The sequence below is a fragment of the Capsicum annuum genome, chromosome 1 (assembly GCF_002878395.1).
Source record: "Capsicum annuum cultivar UCD-10X-F1 chromosome 1, UCD10Xv1.1, whole genome shotgun sequence".
In the NCBI taxonomy this organism is placed as follows: Eukaryota; Viridiplantae; Streptophyta; class Magnoliopsida; order Solanales; family Solanaceae; genus Capsicum; species Capsicum annuum.
In genome coordinates this window covers 253,724,023-253,743,555 of record NC_061111.1, presented here as the reverse complement: position 1 = coordinate 253,743,555, position 19,533 = coordinate 253,724,023, and the positions used below count along the sequence as shown (strand labels likewise).

General features: G+C 30.7%; 2 protein-coding genes across 2 annotated transcripts in view; both read right to left on the bottom strand.

Annotated features, from left to right (window-relative positions):
• LOC107857402 (vesicle-associated protein 1-2-like) overlaps positions 1-1,306 on the bottom strand; it is an 8,330-nt gene extending 7,024 nt beyond the window's left edge. Inside the window, exon 1 of the mRNA XM_016702283.2 lies at positions 1,024-1,306. Coding sequence (XP_016557769.2) covers positions 1,024-1,081 — 58 coding nt within the window. The 5' untranslated portion in view covers positions 1,082-1,306. The remainder of the gene's footprint in view (positions 1-1,023) is intronic.
• Positions 1,307-5,000: 3,694 nt separating this feature from the next.
• Positions 5,001-9,060, bottom strand: LOC107851176 (bifunctional adenosine 5'-phosphosulfate phosphorylase/adenylylsulfatase HINT4). The gene is made up of 6 exons (XM_047402056.1): positions 8,882-9,060; positions 7,814-7,860; positions 6,387-6,463; positions 6,209-6,275; positions 5,406-5,483; positions 5,001-5,286 (listed from the first exon to the last, which is right to left on the bottom strand). Exons 1-6 carry the CDS (start codon positions 9,005-9,007, stop codon positions 5,178-5,180), a joined length of 504 nt encoding a protein of 167 aa, XP_047258012.1. The 5' UTR covers positions 9,008-9,060; the 3' UTR covers positions 5,001-5,177.
• Positions 9,061-19,533: the final 10,473 nt, after the last annotated feature.

Genomic DNA, 19,533 nt, shown 5'->3' with positions numbered 1-19,533 from the left:
ATATATATATATATATATATATATATATATATATATATATATATATGGAGTAAAAAGTCTGGTAAATCACACTGATTGACAATTTAATATATTTTAAAAAAATATATAAAAGAATTACGATCGAAGATTAACTTGTTTGAATCACAAACTCCAAAAGGTGGCACATAAATTAACACGAAGAATGTTGAAAACATGAAACTGAAACAAAATATATATATATACATATATAGTTGGAGTAAAAAGTCTCGTAAGTCACAATGATTGACAATATAACATATTTAAAAAGATATATGCAAAAATTACGACAAAAAATTGACTTGTTCGAATCACGAACTTTGAAAAGTGACACATAAATTAGTACGGAGAATGTTGAAAACATGAAACTCAAACAAAATTTATATATTTGGAGTAAAAAGCACCATAAATCACATTGATTGACGATACAATATATTTAGAAAAGATATATAAAAGAATTACTATCGAACATTGACTTGTTTGAATCACGAACTCTGAAAGGTGGCATATTGAAAACATGAAACTCAAACAAAATTTATATATTTGGAGTAAGAAGTACGGTAAGTCACAATAATTGACAATTCAATATATTTATAAAGGATAATATAAAAGAATTACGATCGATGATTAACTTGTTTAAATCACGAACTTTGAAAAGTGACACATATATTAAGACGAAGAATGTTGAAAACATGAAATTGAAACAAAATTTATATATTTGGAGTAAAAAGCACCATAAATCACATTGATTGACGATTCAATATATTTGGAAAAGATATATAAAAGAATTAAGATCGAACATTGACTTGTTTGAATCACGAACTCTGAAAGGTGTCACGTATGATTGACAATTCAACATATTTAGAAAAGATATATAAACGAATTACGATCGAAGATTAACTTGTTTAAATCTCAAAATCTGAAAGGTGTCATGTAAAATGAGACGGAGAATGCATTAAAAAATTGTAAAAAAATGGGAGAAAAAAAGAAGGAGCAGTAATAATTTACATGCAAATTTGAGCTCAAGAGGATTGATGGTAAGAAGTTCTGATTCTGCACTACTCATTTCTCTTTCTTTTTTTTTGCCTTTGCCTTTTTTTTTTTTTACTTAGAATTAGTAAAAAGGAAAATTTGGATTTACTTTTTCTTGTTTCTTACTGATTACAAGCTTTGGGGGTGATCCGTATATGTCTCAATTGGCAAAATTATGTTTGTGTTACACTTCATTATTACAGAGAAAAGTTTGTTAACACAATATATTTGCACTCCCTCCATTTCCTCCCAATGACATTATTATTCACGGTTTTTATCCTGAACTATACACGAAATTACTGAGATACATTTGAACTTTAGGAGGGTTCTATTACCCTTGGACTAATTAAAATCATATTTTTGACAACCTTAGTGCCTACGTGGCACGTCACTGAATCAACACACTGAAGGTCCACGTAGGCACACGTATGTGTCACGTAGATATTAAGGTTACCAAAAATACGGCTTTAATTAATCCAAGGATAATGGGACCCTCCTAAAGTTCGAATGTGTCTCGACAATTTCGTGTATAGTTCAGGGTGAAAATAATGCATTTTCTTTTCTTTTTTTAAAAGGAAATCTACTTAAATAACCGAAATACATGTGACTTTCGTAAAACTCCTATATCTGAAGAATCATATATTCGAGGGAAAAGGGTCTAATATGTCATCGAACTATCAGAAATGGCTCATTTATGTCATCTGTTAAAAGTTTGTCTCGTTTATGTCATCGCCGTTACAAAACAGATTCATCCATGCCAGTAATTATATTAACGACGGTTTTTTAAAAACAGCTTTGCTACGGGTCGTCTTACTAGACATCTACATCATTAATTAAAATAACAAAAAAATGCTCAAATATTCGAACTACCATATTTTTTAATTATGTCTGTTTGGAGTGCAATTGATTATAATTAACAAATTTTTGTACGAATTGTCTTAAATTGGTCAATTTTAAATTTTTGTCTCTCGTATTTTATGTGCTCAAATTTTGCTTTTATTACTTATTTGATGAAATTAATGGATCAAAGTACTCGTTCAGTATCTGAAATTGAATTTTTGTTTTGTTCGACATAAATTCTGTAGGAATAAAGTTATGTAACATAAAGTTGTATAGTATTTTCAAAATTTGTTGTAGTGTTTAAAAACTGAAATTATGTTCAATGGGCATAAAGGTTAATAAAAATCATTTTTTTTTTTCATTTCGACCGATTTGTACTGGACTTTCTTTTTAGCTCTCATTAGATATTCTTTATTCAATATCCATATTGTGCCCCAGCTAAATTTTGATTTAAGCCGGAATGTTCTAAATTCACTCTCTAACAAAGGAAATTTCATACACAAAGCTCAAACCGATACGTCTTAATTAAAAATGAAAAAATACTTATTATTTCACAATAATTCTTATCGATTTACTTAAACTTGGCACTAAAAGAATTTGGTACAACAACGATTTCACTTCTGTAGATGTGAAATTGAATTTGTGCCAAACAGGGGCAAACAACCAGTTCTTATTACAAAGTTGAATAAATACAGAACATATGAATGTTAATATTGATATTCAGAATTTAATGTAAGAAAAATATTAAAGCTATTTAGTAAAATGTTTGTGTTAGAATAGTCACATTTACTCCCTCCATCACATTTTATGTGAAAATACTTGACAAAAAGAAAATGCTGATTTATTTCTATATTATACTAGTAATAATGGAAGAAAATGTGTAATTCATTTAACTTCTTTATGTGTTTACTTTTTTCTAATTTGACTTTGTGTAGTAAAAATTCTAATTCCGCCACTATATATATGACACGGTAAGTCGAGACAAATAAAAGAAACATGTAATCTTAGGTAACCAAAACTTTTCATTCTGGTGTTGCATCATATTCTTATTCGCTTTTCTACGAGGTCTACTTTCAACAACCCACCTTTCATGACATGTGGGTACGGAAGCGCCTAACTCCAAAAAGTTATTTCGTACGGTGAGAATTGTCCAACATCACTTACTACCAATGTGGAACTTTGATACCCTACACGCCCAAGACTAGACATCTAGAACATCGACAATATAACATCACAGCCCAATATCAAGTTAACCAAGAATTGAGAAGCGTTCGGCCTAAAATCGTGGTGAAAAATGGACCTTATATGAACATTGAATCTAACTCAACCTCATGAGGTGAAAATTGCCCAAAACCGTATAAGAAAACTAAATAACCAACTCCAAGAACAATCTCTCTACCCCACAAAGGTAGGCATAAAGTCTGCAATCTCACTCTATGTTGCTCGGACTCTTCGAAAATGTCATCGGGTGCGTGCCGGATCCCTCAATAGTAGTGCGTTTTAGGAGGATCGAACAAAGGTGCGGCAACATTTTTGGAGAGTCCGAGCAACTTACATTCCACTTGTAGGATTACGCTAGCTTCGCTGTTGTAACGAAATAACCAACTCATAATCGATGTGAGACTCCGACAACATGAACTTGAATATATACAAGCCGTGGTGCAATCATGTAATGGCATCATCAACCAGCTAAATACACCAGAACAAACAGGGAACAATAGAGAAAAGCATGTAAGAGACTGGCATTTACAACTAGTTTCTAATGAGATTTGACCAGTATAGAGTTACTGTTGGCCAAGTACCTAAGCAATAATGTCTGTTGGTATTTGCCAACTTTATTGCAGAAGAAATGTACTACAGAGACAAAGTCAGATGCTACTTTAATCAAATCTCTATCATGCCTGTAAGAAGTTGGGGAACTAAATGACTAGTAGCTGATCATGTTCATAAATAGTTGCCTGTCAGGATGGATAAACACACGCAGTGTAATCCCTCAAAGTGGGGTCTAGAGAGGGTAAATGATCCACCGACCTTACCCCTACCTTAGAGGTAGAGAGGCTATTTCCGATAACAAGTATACGACCTAATATTCGGGCAGAGTTGCATTGGTGCAAAGAGTGGTTGAATGAGATTTAGGTACGGTGTGTTGCCGGGAGAAAGGATGTGCAAACCTTGTAATAAACGACCATGACAGCACCACTTGTATCAATAATAAAACTTCCTCTAATGCAAAGGACAAAGTGAATGCACTAATCTTGCTTCCTTTGGAACAACTCCTTTCGAATATGCTCTTCTTAAAGATCAAGTGAATTCGACCACAAGTTCAGTCCATCGATACTAAAAGAAAACAAAAGCTTAAAGCAGAAAGCTAATAGTTAAGCATTCTTTCAACCTTGTGAAAACAGTTACAGCGTTATAATTATAACCTAATGCTCTGAACATGACTTATTGCTCTAAAGCTGGTTCACAAACTTTGCCGTTACAATCAAGCCAGTGAGGAGGAGCAGTAAAAGAAGTTAAAGAACAATGTACTAGAAAATATTTCAGGTTGATGAGGTATAATTGGTCCCAGGTAGACAGTATTCCACCGGGAAGATTGAACACCGAATCACCGATAAGCAATCTAATAGTTGTTCTGGATCCTAGAATTATAACAAAAGAAAAGCAGATAAAGCTAGCGATAGGAAATGCTACTAGGAAGTACCCCTACTGAACAAGTAAAGTGTTCTCATTTGTTTGGTTTCTCCTAGCGTCAACAGGAAAGCAACAATGATTGACATGACAAAATATCTGCAATATATTTTGACAAATGCCAATGGACTATATAATACATTAGATGTTTCATCATTTACTTGTGAAACGTAAAACATAATGACTAATTGTGGCATGATTCTTTGCAAAAAGGAGAAAAACCAGAAGTCAAGTACTAAAAAGGGTCAAACCCCAAGCTGCAACCAAAAACCAGCACACCAAATAAACGATCATTTAAAAGAACAGAGGTTATGCATATAAGCATTATTTCATGTCCAGAGGAGACTATTATTCTAACAACAATTCAGGTACAAAGCATGGATATGCAAGGCATGAAAGAAATGAAAGTGGACTTCAAAGAATTCTCACATCCAATATTGAGTTTTAAATAAGATTGAATAATCAGGTTCAGTAACACGATTATTAACAAGGTTAATGATAGAAAGTCTGAATTTTTCACAGTATATATTAATGAATAATTATTAGCAGATTACTTACACTTTGCCAATTTTAATTAGAAACCTCAAATTCACAGACGATTACATTGATGAGCGATGAGTAATTTGTGGCTCTATTCTCTCCAATAGCTTTTCAACTTCAATAAATCCACCAAGTGGCCCCAATGATAAGTACTTTATACACCTCCAGCTGTTCAATGTCTAAAATTAGAAAAGGGAATATACAATACTTCCAAGAAAATCAAAGCTTTCGGAATAGGAAATACTCGAGAGTGTCAAGGAAGTTTAAGCATGTGGAGAGAAGGTTACCTTGGAGTATAAGGAAGTGCGAAGCAGTGGAGGTGGAGGTGATCAACACTGTTGAATGGAGGCTGATGGAAACCAAATCTGAGATAATGAGAAAATATTTGTGAAAGGGATTACAACTACCGTGTAAGTTTTAAAGTAGGAATCCTAAAATAAAGTAACAGTAAGATCCGTAAAATTTCAAAACATGTGAGAATTTTTTATTTTTTTTTTGATAACCGTGGTGTGACTGGTGTCCGGGCTAGCTTGCACGCACTGTCCACCAAGGCTAGAACAAATGGGAAGAAATCACCTAGTGTTAGTGTTTGTCCCTGTTGGGAATTGAACCTAAACCTCATGGTGCTCAACCCAACTTCACTGAACCACTAGGCCACACCCTTGGGTGCCAAAACATGTGAGAATATTTCAAAATATATACTGGTTGTGACATGTAAGCTAGAGAAATTAACTACATCATTGCGGCTGTCTCCTCTATTTGTAGCCTCAAGTTAGTACTTATAACAAGAGGGTTTAGATTCTAAAAGGTATTGCTTCATCCGAGAAGCTTCTGTTGATTGGCCCTTAATTCAAATAGAAGTGCCAGCAAAAAAGAAGCAAGAAAATATAGAAGAACGCTAGAATTACAAAACAAGTTCCTTAAATCATTGGATAAAGCACTGGTTTAGGTCCCAACATTTATTCTCCAAAGTGAATGAAAATGTTTCGGGAGTTATAGGTTTGATTATGGTATTACTACAAATTATTGTATAACAGAGAGCCAATGAAAAGATGTAAGTCCTTCCTTATAAGTGTTTACAAGACAATACCTGTAACGCTTGGACTGAGGTGCATCCTTATGCAACAGACTCTTTCCCACATCCAGCATGTGACTCACTGTAAGAGAAAGAAGCTACCAAGTTAGATGTATGAATACAGAGAAATAACGCGGCATCAGGATTCCAAAAGAAAATGAAGTGGTATGTATGTTCAAAAGGTTTAAATTACCTAAGGAGAAGTCTTCTGGGCTTCTCTGAAGGTTTTTGACAGTTGGAATGTGCTGTTTTGGAATTACCAAGTAATGCCTATCAATATTTTTAGTTCAAAAAACTTGTTAACAGGCGATCAATGCAAAGGGTTTTGCACATTATACTCTACTCTATCGACAAAAGTGCATTAAGATGACTGGTATTCTAATGTCGCAGAGAATACACTGACAGAAATTTTCCAAAATTATGGAGAACAAATACTATTATACAAACTCATCTGAAAATAATTTTTGATCTCATAGGTAAAATATTTGATTGAGTCATTTACCAAAATAATAAGTCAAACAAAAGGCCAGCACTTTGACAATTGAAAAGTACAAGATTCATAGTCCTCCCTCCATTTCTAATGAAAAGATGCATTGTCTTCTCTCCCATTCTAATGGCTTAGCGAACTTGATACAAGTATCAAAGAAGGAGTATAACTTCTACTCCAAAGAATCGCCATATCAACTTGAGATTTGGAAGTTGAGCCCGCTAAATTGAACCTGGTATAGCTAACTGATATGTCTAATTGTTTGAATACAAAGAGTGAAGTTAAAAGTAGCAAAGAGTTGCAGCTAGGAAGTGGTATTTTGATACATGCTGACACCAGCTAACATCCATATATCCCATGTTCTACCTAAAGAAAGAAAATAGAATTTATTTAACATGTGCATCCATGCAAAAATACCATTAAAACACTATTTTCGGGTAGAGGTAATTAACTACAAATCCAGGAAATAAGTAATCCTCTGTCTCTCCACCAATGTAATTCATATGCATGAATCTTGGGGTTGATTTCTCATAGTCATTCAACTAATAGTTATTATCTCGGAAACTTGTTACATTCTTGGTTAAAATGCATTTTTTTTAAAAAAAAAAAAAAAGGAAAAACACTCATCTAACAGGATTCCACAGCTTCTACTAAAAACTAAGCCTGAACAACAGAAACTAATGCAGAAGAAATCACTTGTGCTACTCAATAACTATCGTTTGGTTGGGGAACAAGCTATCTTGGAATTGTTATTCCACCCTCAATGTGGGATAAAAATAACACTACAATTCCGGAATTAATAATCTCGGGATAAGTTATCCCGCGATTTTATCCCTGAGCAAAAAAAACATAGATAAACTCATCTAAAATTAATTCCGTGATTAGCTATCCCTTATCCCTCATTCCAAACTAGCTAGGCTTTGAAATCACAGTTAAATGCTGAATACAGAACTACGATTTGCGAGCTTTGAAAAGCACAATCCGGTCCTTAACCTCCATCCTAAAATAGTCAAATTGCACTGAAAATTCATTTATCCCTTATCCCTCAACTAGTAATTGACTGTTTAAAAAAAAAAAAACACAGGTAAAATAACAAAGGGAAACAATGAAACACTGATGAATATTTGAAGAACCTGAAAGCAGAGGGATTAATATCTCGAAATGCAACAACTTTATCATCCTGCAAAAATCAATTAAACCCAAAAATCATCAAATTTACTACCAAAACACAACCCAGCTATCAATCATTCACTTTTACTATCTAAAATATCACCATTGTACAAGTAGAAAAAGTAAACAAATAATAATTGAGTTGTATTTCTATAAATAGTTTGTGATAGTTCAGTTACGGAACTCTCACATGTGATAGTTCAGGTATGACACTCAAAAATCGAAATACTTTACGTGTGCTTTCCACCTTTATCATCTTACACACATACACACATATATATGTGTTGCGTGTGTGAATAATAAAGTTAAAATTCTTTGGTCCGCCTTCGAGAAACTCATTAAATATGGAGTTAAAATGATCAAAACCACACCTAAAGTATCCCGATTTTTTTAAGTTTCATATCTAAGCTATCATCAACTATTTACCAAAACACAACTCAACTATCAATCATCCACTCTTCCTACCTAAAATATCATCATTGTACAAGTAGAAAAAGTGAACAATTAACAATTGAATTGTGTTTCAATAATTACGGAAATCTCACACTTAATAGTTCAGGTATGAAACTCAAAAATCGAAATACTTTACGTGTGTTTTCCACCTTTATCATCTCTCTCTATCTCTATCTCTATCTCTATCTACCTCTATCTATCTCTATCTATCTATCCATCTCTCTATATATATATGTTAAAATTCTAGCTCCGCCTCGAACAACTATAACTCAATAAAATATGGAGTTAAAATGGTCAAAACCACACCTAAAGAATCCCGATTTTTTAAGTTTCATATCTGAGATATCAGCAACCATCAATCATTCACCTTTGTAGAAAAAGTAAGCAATTAATAATTGAGTTGCATTTCGGTAAATAGTTCGTGGTAGTTCAATTACAGAACTCTCACACGTGATAATTCAGGTTTATCATCATCATCATCATATATATATATATATATAATAAATTTGAAATTCTAGCTCCGTCTCCGATAACTATTATCGAAAAAAAAAGATAATTGAGAAGGAAAGAGAACTTACGGAGTGAAGAAGAGTGTTGGAAATTGAAGAGTTAGTAGCAATTTTACAAAATATACATTCCGGTGGAGCTCCGCCGCTGTGTCCGGTCATTCTTCCGCCGAGCTCCGCCGCTGTTCTAATTCTCATTCCGCCATTGTTGTTGATTTGTTCTTTGCTTTATTGAAGAGTTGTCATTAACATGATCAGTACTGAAGATCCGAATCAGCCCATTTCTATGAAATGGGCCTTGCATGCATGTTATGATTGGGCCGGCCCAAGTTTGGTGGTTCACAAGATGGTGAGATTTTGGGTAAACATCATAAATCCCAACAGTTTGGAGCTTAATTATTGAAAAATTTTGACATTTTTGCATAATTAGTGAAAATTTCAATTTTGAATCTATCGAGATATATAATTAGTTCCTGATACATCTAACAAAGATATATTTTTTTCGTTGTAAAGATACATAATTAGCTCTCAATATATTTTTGGGAAAATGGCACTCTATAGCACTTTTTAAAAATAATAGCCCAAGTTTGAAAACTTTTCAAAACTGACCAGTCGGATATACTATTTTTGCTTTATAGCCATTTCTTGATTTGGGTCATTTTGGCCTACATAGTCAATATACAGTTCATATATAATACTGATACAGTATTCAACTTGGCAATTCAGCCCTTTTAAAAATATTTTATTCTTTTTTTGCTATAAATTTTTAAACTAATCAAATATTCTGCTTAATTTTTATTGTTTAGGAATAATAACTAAATTATATAAAAACGATATAATTACTAAATAGAATATGTATCTATATAAGATATATGTATGGAAATTGTATAATTCTATTAAATATGTATATGTATAAAATATATAGAAAGTGTATGAAAAATATATAATTGTTGTATAAAATATGAAAAAAAAAAAAAAAGTGCAGTTATTGTATAAATTGTGTATCAAAACTGTATAATTTTCGTATAAAATATTTATATGTATAAGATTTGTATAGGAATTGTATAGAAGGTATGTAGAAACGGTGTAGAACAAGTCAGTAAATTGAAATGGCTAGAAAGTAGAATTTAAATTCCATGATCATTTTCATGGAAATAGTTTAATTTGAAGTGTCGTTTCTGTCATTTTCCCTACATTTTTTTTATTTTGAGTCTGTCAAGATACATAATACATCCAACGAAGATACATTTTTTTCTTTGTAAAGATACATAATTAGCTTTCGATGCTAGATCTTTTGAGATACATAATAAATCCACGAAGATACATTTTTCTTTGTAAGATACATAATTAGCTCTAATATATTTTTTTTTATTTTTTTCTGGCGAGATACATAATTAACTTCGGATATATTCAACGAATATATATAGTTTTCTTTGTAAGGATAGATAATTAGCTCACGATTTTTTCGAATTTGAGTCTGTCGAAACACATAATACGTACAACAAAGATACATTTTTTCTTTTGCAAAGATACATAATTATCTCTCTATGTATTTCTTTTTCCAATTTTACGTCTGTTGAGATACATAATTATCTTCCGGTACATCCAATAAAGATACATAATTAGTTGTAAATTTTTGTTATTACTTTGTAAGGGTAAAAAATTGTGTAAATATGATAAGTTAAAGTGTATGTTTATGTTATTTTTTTCTAGATATTTTTCATGTTCTTACTTAGACTTGAGAAAAATCATCAGTAGCTTATAGTTTGCAGCATAGTTATGAAAAGTATCTATAAATGTTGTATCAGGTAAAATTGAATCAGCGAAAAAATTGTATTCAGGTGGTTGATATCAAATATATAAAAACAATAACATATCCAATATATTCAAGATTATTGTGTGTTTGCTACATAATTCTAAGTATAAAAAACTTTCATTATTATTATTATTTTGAAATTATTGCGATGTATCGAAATACAATCTAGGTACTTATCATGTTGCATTATCATGATAAATAATTTGAGACAGAAAAAGTACATATATTGAAGAAAGGAAAATAAACAAAAGAAGAAGCAAAAGAACAAGACTAGTGAATAATTTAAATAAGCCTTCTAAGTTATATATATGTTTTTGCTTCTTAATTACATTATTACTTTACTAGATTTGTTTGGTCATAAAATCATAGAAAACTACAAAAACATCCAAATCATAAAGTACATATTTGGTCCAACAAACTTAAAGATGAAGGCTTTTTGAAATGCAAAAAGACATAATTAAAATAATTATAGAAACTTTTAGTGGCAAGTTTTCAATTTTTAATCCCTATTTTGCACTTAATTAACCTTTTGTCTCTTTAGTTTAATTGAGACTTGCAAGTTTCACACTTTCTTTAATATCTCATTGCTTTGGGTAAGCTACTCTTTTTTTTTTTTTTTTTCTAATAAAGTTTAAAAGTTTGGCCAACTAGGTGTATTATTATTGACAACAACAAAAAAAAAAAAAGAAAGAAACATTACAAGTGGATATAAAATCATCTTTAAAAATATTTACTAAAATAAATGATAATTTACATGCTATAACATATTATTTACACTAATTAATGATGTATTAATTAAATTTGCCAACACATCAACCTATTAAAACCGCCTCACAAAAACATTATCTTATTCAATCAAAAATCGACCAACAATTATTTCGAAAATTAGTTAGTGGAGAGAATGAAAATTATGTGGAACAATATCATAATCGGAGCCAGGGATGCAAGGGCTTTCTCTTTGAACATTTTTTTTTTTTGAAAAAATTATTTTTTTTGTCGAAGAATTAATGTTTTTTTTCTAAAATTCTGAATCTGTCATAGAACGACATTATAAAATTTAGTTTATGATATATTGGTAGACATTCTGTCAAATTTCAAAAAATAATTTTCTTCAATGCTTCAATCCGATAGTTTTTAGCTAATCCAGTAACTTCGTTACGACATCAATTTATTAAAATCGCCTCGCAAAGATATTATCTTATTCAATCAAAAATCGACCAACAACTATTTTGAAAATTGATAAGTAGAGAGAATGAAAATTATGTGGATCATAAGCGGAGCTAGGGAAACAAGGACTTTCTCTTTGACCATTTTTTTGGTCAAAACAATCAATATTTTTTCTATAATTCTGAATCTGTCACCGAACAATATTTTGTCAGATTTCAGAATATAATTTTCTTCAATGTTTCAATCCGGAGTGATAGCTTCTAGCTAATTCAGTAGCTTCGCCATCGACATTAACCTATTAAATCCGCCTTATTCAATCAAAATCAACCAACAACTATTTTGAAAATTAGTAAGTAGAGAGAATAAAAACTAGATGTAACAACAACGACATCGGAACTAGGGATACAAGGACTTTCTCTCTGACGATTTATTTTATCAAACAAATCAATATTTTCTTAAAAATTCTGAATACGTCGCTCAATGACATTATAAATTTAATTTATTTATGAATTGGTGGACATTCGGTCTACACAATATCGACAATGGAGTTAGGGATGCAAAGACTTTCTCTCTAACGATTTATTTTGTCAAACAAATCAACGATTTTTTTAAAATTTTAAATACGTCGCTCGACGACATTATAAATTTAGTTTATTAATGATATATTGGTGGACATTCTGTCTGATTTTTGTAGGAAGTGCCACGTGTTGCCATACTTATCTATGATAATTTTCACAAAATTCTAAACAAAAATTCCTACTAGAAGTTTAAGAAGGAAACTTCTTGGAAATTTCACTTGGCCCCCCAAATTTTGTCCTATTTCGTCTGATGTGATCCAAAAGGCCTGTCAAAATTATATCCCAATTATTTGGGTTCCAAAATTAGTTTCCTAAGTAGTAAAATGTAAAATTAAGGAAATTATTATAAAAATTTACTCGTATGTGATGTTTGTATGCAATAACAATAATATATCCCGTTAATGTCCTTCGGGATGGCTCAGTTGGTTTGGAGGACGGTTATCCACACGGATAATCCAAGTTCGATTCCCCCTTAATGCCTTCTGAGTCAAGCCTATCGCACAGGACTTATCTAGTGCGATTTACATTCCATGTGTGGTTTGCAGGCTATTATACAATGGGGGATTTACCCAGTGCGCACACCCGAAGGATAGAGGCTGTGACAGAAGTTGTAGCGGCTACAGACCCGAAGGGGTTTTACCCAGTGCGCACACCCGAAGGACAGAGGCTGTGATAGAGGTTGTAGCGGCTACAGATCCAAAGGGGGCTTACCCAGAGGGTTACCCAGTGCGCACACCCGAAGGATAGAGGATGTGACAGAGGTTGTAACGACTACAAACCTGAAGGACAGGGGCTGTGAAAGAGGTTGTAGTGGTTACAGATTATCCTGGGGTTCCAAAAAAACACATTCAGTTAAATTTTACAAAGTAGGTTTTGCGGAAGACAGATTGTACACAAACTTTATTACTATCTTTAGACTATTTTCGAAAGACTCTCGGCTCAAGTGAAGCAAATCAAAGTAGTAACGCAAAGAATTAACGATAGCAAAGAAAAACATGATAGCTAACAGCAGAATAATGCGGAGAATATATGCAAGGAATCGTACCGAAATAATATCAATTCAATAAATGTATGAGTCAATTTTTTCACAAATATATATTCATCTTAATTAATAAAATATGATCCAAGTGTAAACATGTCTGAGGAAGTTTTTACTGAAAATTATGTCCATTTTTTGACTACATATCATGATTATCACTAATAATTTTTCATATTAATTAATGATATTGCCACATTCAATTATTTACCAATATATGATATTTTTTCATACAAATCTAAGTAGGTATCGATTCACTACGTACAATCAGAACAAGTAATTGCTGAGATTTGCACAGAAATATCCACTTTAAATTTAAAAAAAAAAAAATTCGAAAATTTATTCATTTTGATTCAGACGGAGAAATACACTGAAGTAATACCGAATGAAAAATTAAAAAAAAAAAAATATCAATAAGTACATGTTATGGTTCCCCATAATTTATTGTAGACAACATTAATTAACTAATTTTATGGGACAAAAAGTATCTATACTATTTACGTAAATTATAAAGAATAAAATAATAATCATCATATTCTCAAAATCTTAGTATTAAATTGCATACATCATTTTCAAATCACGCAACTGAATTTGACATCTTTATTTATAATTTTTCCAAATTAAAATTATAGTTTGTCATAAACGTACAAGTTTTATTACTAGTGAATTTGTACTGATTATTTTATAATTTAATACGACAAGTAGAATTTACTAATTTTCAATTTTTAGTTAAGTATAAATTTGATATTTAAGTGGAGAACACTGTAGAGAAACAAATTCATTATTCATCAAGTTTTAAATTTTTAACCATCAATTATGCTAAAAAAAAAAAAATTGTTTATAAAACAATTAAACATATCTCATATTCAAATCCCGATGTAAACAAAAATACGATATTTAAGTAGATAAAATAGAGGAATATACTCGTTACTATGAGTTTCGAACCTTGCGCCACTGATACTCAAAAATTTCTTGATTACATATAGAAAAGAAATAGATGACACGTTCGAATTCTGCCATGAATAAAAATCTGACATTTAAATGGATTAATAGAGAAGCAGACTCGTTATTCACTAAGTTTCAAACTTAGCGCCACTAATAATTCTCAAAATTTTCTCGATTTTTTTTATAAAGCAAATCTCATATTCGATCATGCCACAAAAATAAAAATCAATTATTTATTGAATTTCGAACCTTACACCCCTAGTCCTCAACGTATTTTTCGAATAAAGAAAAAGTAACTTTAATATATTCGTTTTTTTTTTTTTTTTTTTAATGAAGTGCCTTCTTCTTTCATCAACTATATATAATGATGTTGACATGAAGATTCTTGTTATATTTAATTTTCACTATTCTTTCTTCTTCATCAATATTTTTCTTATTATCTATATATCTCAATAAGCTTCTCCAAACAAACTCCAATTCTTGGCACCCAAAATTTGCTTCCAAAGAAAAAAAATTAAACTCATTATTCATCATAAAAAATATTATTCATGGCTTTACATTTTCTTCTTATTGGAAAAATTAACATTTTAGCCACTTCTTCACATAGTTTAAGTACTCCATATCTTGTTTGTTTATTATGGCCATATATTATAAAGTTAGCTGCTTTTAGTTTTAGGCCAATTCATCAAGTGTATTCTGATTTAATTTACTCTATGAGGCTTTTTTCCTTTCAAATGAGCCAAATTACTTTTAATACTGAGCCCGTGGGGCCCGGAATGGCCGGTGAGGGGGGTGGAAACACGCGGTGGGAGAGGGCGGTCCGGCTTGTGTGTGAGAGGATTACTCATGCAAGACGATCTCAGTTCACGGATGCAGATGAGGAAAGCTTGCGTGAACTTGCTATGATTGCCCTCTAAACTGAGATCGATGTCAGAAGTGAGGATTCGTATAGCTGATTTTAACCTGGAGCTGAGATGTTCGTTCTTGTTGTTTTGTTGAAACACAAATGAACATGTGTCAACAAGGAACACTACTCGAGTATAGACTTTCTATGTTCACTCATGTTGTTATTTTGCTTGTTGAAACACAAATGAACATGAACACTGCTCAAGTCAATATAGACTTTCTATGTTCATTCGTGTTGTTATTGTTGTTTGTTGAAACACAAATGAACATGAATGTTGCTCGAGTCTATATAGGCTTTCTATGTTCATTCATGTTGTTATTGTTGCCTGTTGAAACGCAAATGAACATGAACACTACTCGAGTATAGATTCTCTATGTTCATTCTTGTTGTTATTGTTGCTTGTTGAAACACAAATGAACATGAACGCTACTCGAGTCTATATAGACGTTCTATGTTCATTCATGTTGTTATCGTTGCTTGTTGAAACACAAATGAATATCAAAACTACTCGAATATAGATTCTCTATGTTCACTCTTGTTGTTATTATTGCTTGTTGAAACACAAATAATGAACATGAACACTACTCGAGTATAGATTCTCTATGTTCGTTTTTGTTGTTATTATTGCTTGTTGAAACTCAAACGAACATGAACATACACTCGAGTGTTCTCTATGTTCATTCTTGTTGTTATTGTTGCTCGTTGATACATAAATGAACGTGTCAACACAAGGAACACTATTCGAGTATAGATTTTCTATGTTCATTTTTATTATTGTTAAAAACTTGTTGAAATTCAAACGAATATGTCAAGAACACTCCTCGAGTGTAGATTCTCTATGTTCATTCTTCTTGTTATTGTTGCTTGTTGAAATACAAATAAACGTACACTACTCAAATATATATATTTTCTATGTTCATTTTCGCTATTGTTAAACGCTTGTTGAAACACAACCGAATATATTTCAATAACACTACTCGAGCGTAGATTCTCAATGTTCTTATATATTATTGCTTGTTGAAACATAAGCAAATATGTCAATAGGGAATACACGAGTATAGATTTTCTGTGTTCGTATAAACATATCATCGATACTGATCGATTCATGAACGTAGAATATTTTGTACACGAATCTATCTTTTTTTTTTTCGCATAGTTGGTTTTTTTCTTTCTAGCTGACAAATTGATTCTTTTCTTTTTAAGTGGACAAAATGTGCTTCTTTACTTTGAATCAGATGCTCTCTTCTTTTCTTTTTTTCTTTTTAAGCTTTAGTATATGTTAAGCATGTTCTAATCTTTTATGTTAATGGACATCGTGTTATTAAAGTTTCTTTTCTAAATAATAATAATAATAATAATAATAATAATAATAATAATAATAATAATAATGTGATAAGATTTACTACTATAGTTAAAGCTTTCTGTAGTGGTCGTGTTTATCTAAAAATTTCATGGTTACTATAAAGAGGTGTTGTTATATATATATATATATACTGTCATTTGACGTTTAGATCTCATTTGCAATGAGCAAAAGTATCCTTCAAAAGAGTATGAATATTAAAAAGACAATCATCAGTAGTCTTTACTCGAGAAAAGTTATGAAATAACTAATGACTTATACCTGCAAGTTGGATCTTTTAATTCAACTTAATTATTATTAATATAACATTTGTGATTTAACTAATTTATCCTTTATGATACATACTTTTGTTTATGAGAAAAAAAAAATCATCTTCAACTCCATTGTTGTTCACGTGACACACACATTATTTTATATATAGTGAGAGAAAATATGATATAGTTAGTGAGTTTACTATCTTGCCCTATAATGTTTAAAGTCAAAGCTAGTATTTTAATTTCATGGATTTTGAATTTAGAAAAATAATTTTAAGTCAGGGACAAATTCAGAATTTAAGTTTGACGAGTTCAAAAAATTCTTAGCTTTGAATCAATTTATATTTTTTAAGTTATGAGTTTATATATACTATTTATCATAGTTTTACTAAATTTTACATACTTAATTCATATGAATTGATACCAACTAACTAAATAAAAGTAATTAAATTCAATTAAATCATATCTGAACTTCTAGTGCATATATCTCACTCTTCAATTGATAATCATGATTTGACGAGATTGATTATCCAACACTTAGTTTAATGGTATAATTTCATTATTTGTCAATTTCATTATTTGTCCTTTTGATATAATTGTTTATTGACAAAATAAAACTGTAAATGCTATTTAAAAAATCACAATGATCACACTAATTTCAATAAGAGGCATGTGATTTGTATGGCTTTGGCTTCTTATTCTTTATATTATTTGGACAAAATGCTTCTTTGATTTCTCATTTTTATATAATAATTACTTTGAATTTGTTCCAATGATTAGACTTACTTTATGTTGAATTATTAATAAATAAATAAAATGTCATGTTAAGGAGAAAAGCTAGAGTTAACATATCAATCAATTTAACCTAAAGGATTCGAAATTTAAACCCTATGAATTCAGCCTTTAAGGTTCTTAGCATTTACTTGTTATGACTTTAGTATTATGAATTCATATTTATTATTTGTTATAATATTAAATTTTTACTCATAAATTTATGTTCAATTCGATACCGTAATATGAATTCATATTTATTATTTGTTATAATATTAGATTTTTACTCATAAATTTATGTTCAATTCGATACTGCAAGGTGGATCCACCCCTAGCCTAATAGCCACACAATCATGGCAATAATATATATCAATTAATGATGGCTAAGTGATAAAAGTTTTCTTACAAAACATAAAACATGCATTAGTTGATTAGATGTAAGCAACGAATATCAATAAGTATTTATCGTTATCGAATTATATTTGAATACAACTATAAGACCATACCGAGTGTAGCTTCGCACCCAAGCCGGAGGCTGAGGAGAGCATTTCCGAATTCGCTTGCGACAAGTCCTTGATAGAGATTATTTTCAATAGACTCTTGACTTGTGATTATAGTTCGATAAATGTATATAACTGGCCTTAAATAATTTGGTTTACAATGAAGAAGAGAATAGAATAGACAGAAATTTTGGGACCTTAAAATTTTGGAGGCCTAAAGCAAACGTTCTATTTCGAGTTCTTGAGAATTCAGAAACACGTATAATATCATGAAAATGAACAGCTACTTTGTAACAAAGATAATAATAAGTAGCAAAGATAATAATTGACATGTTACAATATGCAATGTCCGATACCATACGCTTAGTTCTAACGCTTAGATCTAACTTCTAAAATGACTTCAGAAGAAGTTGAACCAAGGTTTCAAAGATGACTTCAGAAGAAGTTGAACCAAGGTTTCAAAGATGAAGATGAAACTAAAGCCAAAGGAAGTTGAACCAAGGCCGAAACTGAAGCCAGAGGAAATCATTGAATCAAGATCGTCTCAATAAAATTAGTGGTATAAAACTATATTTTAATATGAGGCAATATTAGGCTTGAACATAACAAAAATTTTAACACGTCTCAATAAAATTAGTGGTCTAAAACTATATTTTAATATAAGGCAATATGAGGCTTGAATATAACAAAAATTTTATCACTAATCTAGTGTTATTTTTTGATTCCTAGGTACTACTTTTCTTGGTCTAATGTTGCTAGAAGAATTATTTTAATATAAGGCAATATGAGGCTTGAATATAACAAAAATTTTATCACTAATCTAGTGTTATTTTTTGATTCCTAGGTACTACTTTTCTTAGTCTAATATTGCTAGAAGAAGTTAATAAGCGCATTTAACATAGTAATATTATTATTTATGAAAGTAAGAACTAATTTTAATTAATAAGATGTTAGTCATTTGTTTCAATGCATTGCCTTGAATTTTATTGTGAAAATTTTATTTATTAATATGAAGATTTGATAAAAGGTTCTAAAATACTTTTAATAAAAAGTAGATAGTTATTTTTTTTAATTTAAATTTTATATCTTTTATATTTTACTATTTTTAATATTATTTTAAGTGAAATTAAAATCATAATTTTGACTGTCTAAAAAAAATGTTTTACTAATCTTACCCTTAAGTCACTCCTGGGTTTTCCTGGGTTAAACTTGTGGGTTAAACTTGGAGTTCCTGAGAATTCAGAAATACCTATAATATCATAGAATGAACAACTACTTTGTAGCAAGGTAATAATTGAGATTTTAAAAATGTGCAATGTCATAGAATGAACAGCTACTTTGTAGCAAGGGTAATAATTGAGATTTTAAAAATGTGCAATGTCAGGTATAT